This window comes from Salvelinus sp. IW2-2015, unplaced genomic scaffold, assembly GCF_002910315.2.
Source record: "Salvelinus sp. IW2-2015 unplaced genomic scaffold, ASM291031v2 Un_scaffold1572, whole genome shotgun sequence".
Classification (NCBI taxonomy): Eukaryota; Metazoa; Chordata; class Actinopteri; order Salmoniformes; family Salmonidae; genus Salvelinus; species Salvelinus sp. IW2-2015.
In genome coordinates, this window is record NW_019943000.1 from 309,135 (window position 1) to 313,339 (window position 4,205).

At 41.5% G+C, this 4,205-nt stretch overlaps 1 protein-coding gene across 1 annotated transcript in view; it reads left to right on the forward strand.

Moving 5' to 3' along the window:
• LOC112071300 (protein transport protein Sec24C) overlaps positions 1-4,205 on the forward strand; it is a 25,538-nt gene that overhangs the window by 6,992 nt on the left and 14,341 nt on the right. The window contains 6 exon segments of the mRNA XM_070439335.1: positions 795-906; positions 1,107-1,244; positions 3,891-3,929; positions 3,932-3,964; positions 3,967-4,020; positions 4,023-4,059. Coding sequence (XP_070295436.1) covers positions 795-906; positions 1,107-1,244; positions 3,891-3,929; positions 3,932-3,964; positions 3,967-4,020; positions 4,023-4,059 — 413 coding nt within the window.

Consider the following 4,205-nt stretch of genomic DNA (forward strand, 5'->3'; position numbering starts at 1 on the left):
TTCTCTCTCTTTCTCTTCTCTCTCTATCTCCTCTCTGTCTCCTCTATCTCTATTTCTCTTCTCTCTCTTTCTCTTCTCTCTCTTTCTCTCCTCTCTCTCATCCCCCTCTCTCTTTTTCTCCATATTTGTCTTATCTCTCTGTCCTTTCTCTTTCTCTCCTCTCTCTTTATCTCCTCTTACTTTCTATCCTCTCTCTCTCCTCTCTCAATTCAATTCTATTACAGTTTAAGGGCTTTGTTGGCATGGGAAACATAAGTTAACATTGCCAAAGCAAGTGAAGTAGACAATAAACAAAAGTAAAATAAAATAAATGTTGAAGAGGGTGGGGCTTAAGCTGCATCCCTGTCTCACCCCACGGCCCTGTGGAAAGAAATGTGTGTTTTTTGCCAATTTTAACCACACACTCTTTTGAGTACATGGATTTTATAATGTCGTATGTTTTTCCTCCAACACCACTTTCCATCAATTTGTATAGCAGACCCTCATGCCAAATTGAGTCAAAAGCTTTTTGGAAATCAACAAAGCATGAGAAGACTTTGCCTTTGTTCTGATTTGTTTGTGAATTAGGGTGTTTAGGGTGAATACGTGGTCTGTCTTATGGTAATTTGGTAAAAGGCCAATTTGACATTTGCTCAGTGCATTGTTTTCACTGAGGAAATGGACTAGTTGCTAATGACCCATCTCTCTGTCTCTGTCTCTCTCTTTCTCTCTCTCTTTCTGTCTCTCTTTCTCTCCTCTCTCTCCTCTCTTTCTCCATCTCTCCTCTCTTTCTCTCCTCTCTCTTTCTCTCACAGGTGCGTGTGATGGAGGAGGACAGGACAGCGTGGGAGGGGAAGGTGTTTGTGTCTGAACCCATCTCTTCTCTACCTCCGCTGGCTACCACCGACTGTGTCGTGGAGGACAGAGGTAGGCCTCAGGCAATACAGCAATTCTGTATAATATTGACATAAATAAGCATATATTTTATAAATAAGACAAAAAAATAGTACATTTTATTGTAGCTATAGTTATAATTATATCAATGTAGCCTATCACCCAGCCCCTGTGTGAGCGTGTACGCTTTGGCAGCAGACCAGGTCTGTGGTTGTCTCTCTCTGTGTCCCTAGGTAACTGCAGTCCTCGGTTCATCCTTTCTACCTCCTACTGCGTTCCGTGTGAGGGCCAGACAGCCCTCCAGAGCCACCTACCCCTGGGGGCCCTAGTCACCCCTCTGGCTAAGCTACACACAGGAGAGGTACTAACCTGTATTATCACAGATATAGCCTCTTACAGCCTGGTCCCAGATCTAATTGTGCTGTATAGCCAGCTACTATAAGCTATAACGACCATATGGTTGTTGCTATGCCATAATAGCGACCATTGGAGTTGGCTGTACAACACAAACAGATCTGGAAGGGAAAGAGGGATACCTTGCCAGTTGTACAACTGAAATGTGTCTTTTGCATTTAACACTAGAACCGCCTGGCGTTTCAGCCTATCAGTACCCGCTAGAGCTCGTTGTCGGGCGTCCCCTTTAGCATACACATCAGATGCATATCAACCAGAAGCAAACAGAAGCACCAACGCTTGATAAATAGTGCATAAACTATTGTAAATAATTAATTGCATGAAGAAATGTTAGTGGAAATACACCAATAAAAATAGACAACAACAATAGTTATTTGTTCAGATAGAGTCAAGGATATGTTTTGTATAATTCTGCAAAGTCCTACAACAAAAATGTAGGCCTATAGCCTATTATAGTTTCCCTTCTGATAAAAACATGACAGTGTAAACCATTCGATCAACTTGATTTGTAGATTTGATTAGTAATAAGAGGTATAGCGGGGCGCCAGGGTAGCCTAGTGGTTAGAGCGTTGGGCTAGTAACCGCAAGGTTGCAAGATCGAATCCCTGGTACAAGGTATAAATCTGTCGTTCTGCCCCTGAACGAGGCAGTTAACCCGCTGTTCCCTGGGAAGGCCGTCATTGTAAATAAGAATTTGTTCTTAACTGACTTGCCTAGTTAAATAAAGGTAAAGTAATAATAATTAGTCATTCATACAGTTCCAGCTTCTTTTGACAAAGTAGAAACAAAAACATAAAAATGATCATAGTATAACAGCCAAATGATAATAAGCGTATAACCAGCCAAATGATAATAGTATAACGAGCCAAATGATAATAGTATACCCAGCCAAATGATATAGTATAGACCAGCCAATGGATAATATATAACCAGCCAAAGTGATAATAGTAACCAGCCAAATGATAATAGTATAAACCAGCCAAATGATAATAGTATAACAGGCCAATGATAATAGTATAACAGCCAAATGATAATAGTATAACAGCCAAATGTAATAGTATAACCAGCAAATGATAATAGTATAACCAGCAAATGTAATAGTATAACAGCCATGAATAATAGTTAACCAGCCAAATGATAATAGTATAACCAGCCAAATGATAATAGTATAACCAGCCAAATGGTATAAGTAAATATACCAGCCAAATGTATAGTATAACCAGCCAAATGATAATAGTATAACAGCAATGATAATTAACCAGCCAATGATAATAGTATAAACCAGCAAATGATTAATAGTATAACCAGCCAAATGATAATAGTATAACCAGCCAAATGGTAATAGTATAACCAGCCAAATGATAATAGTATAACCAGCCAAATGATAATAGTATAACCAGCCAAAATGATAATAGTATAACCAGACAAATGATAATAGTATAACAGCCAAATGATAATAGTATATAACAGCCAAATGATTGACTGTTTCGCTTAAGAAAAGCACCGGTGCATCAACAATTGTAAAGGATGAATTGCATAAATAAACAGCATATTTTAAGTTTATTATGTTACTAGTTTTTGCTTTGTAGCCAGAGCAATGCTGCTGCGTGAGTGGTCATGTGCTGAATGCAGGGACAGTGGAGTGGTCATGTGTTGAATACAGGGACAGTGGAGTGGTCATGTGTTGAATACAGGGACAGTGGAGTGGTCATGTACTGAATGCAGGGACAGTGGAGTGGTCATGTGTTGAATGCAGGGACAGTGGAGTGGTCATGGGTTGAATGCAGGGACAGTGGAGTGGTCATGTACTGAATGCAGGGACAGTGGAGTGGTCATGTGTTGAACGCAGGGACAGCACAGATATTCTTGAAAAAGTGACATTTGGAAATAGAGCTGCACCTCTTGAATTATGGGAGTTATTTGACAAAGGGAAGTGTCTCAGGAAATGTGGAATCTGCTCTTTCAGATACTATATAGAAATCCCAATGTTTTCCCTGCATCTGACTCTGAAGGAGGATTTGATCAAGTGATTATCTTTTCCCTGCATCTGTAAATTACAAGATGCGCCCATCTCTTCATGTACAATTTGACAACTGTTAGGCCTAATATTGTCACTCATCAGATTATTGTCAATTTAATCTTGTCTACCTCTTATAATCTGTGAAATCAGTTTGTCAGGTGTAGTTTCGATGGGCCGGCTGTGCAGGCGGACTGGCGTCCTTTGTTTCCCACTCATCAAGTTTGATAGAGTCAAGGATGTGTTTGTCATTATTCTAAAGGCCTACTCTAACACATAGCATGTATTCATTTCCCTTACAATACATGTGATCAGTAACTTAGTTATAGTAAATTAAACGGTCCCACAACAGCTTCTTTTTACAAAATTTGTCTCCTCCCCTTCTCTCCCCCTGTCTCTCCCCCTGGTCTCTCCCCCTGTCTTCTCCCCTGTCTCTCCCCTTTCTCCCCCTGTCTCTCCCCTGTCTTCCCCTGTCTCTCCCTCTGTCTCTCCTCTGTCCTCTCCTCTGTCTCTCCCTCTGTCTCTCCCCGTCTCTCCCTGCTTCTCTCCCTGTCTTCTTTCCCCTGTCTCTCCCTCTGTCTCTCAGTTGGATGGCAGCATTACCAGCCAACACAGGGAGTAGAGGGAACAGAGTGGACGAGAGACAGAGACCTGAGCTCAGTCTGGCTCCTATGAGATACTGGACAGTCAACAGGATGTGCCTGCTGCTGTGTTGCTCCTGCTCTGGATGTGTCTGCTGCAGCTCTGAGAGGAGGAACCTGGAGCTCATTAGTCAGCAGCTACGTTCCTCCTCACATCACTAAATAGGTAACACACCCAACACACACACACACACACACACACACACAACAACACACACACACACACACACACACACACACACACACACACACACACAACA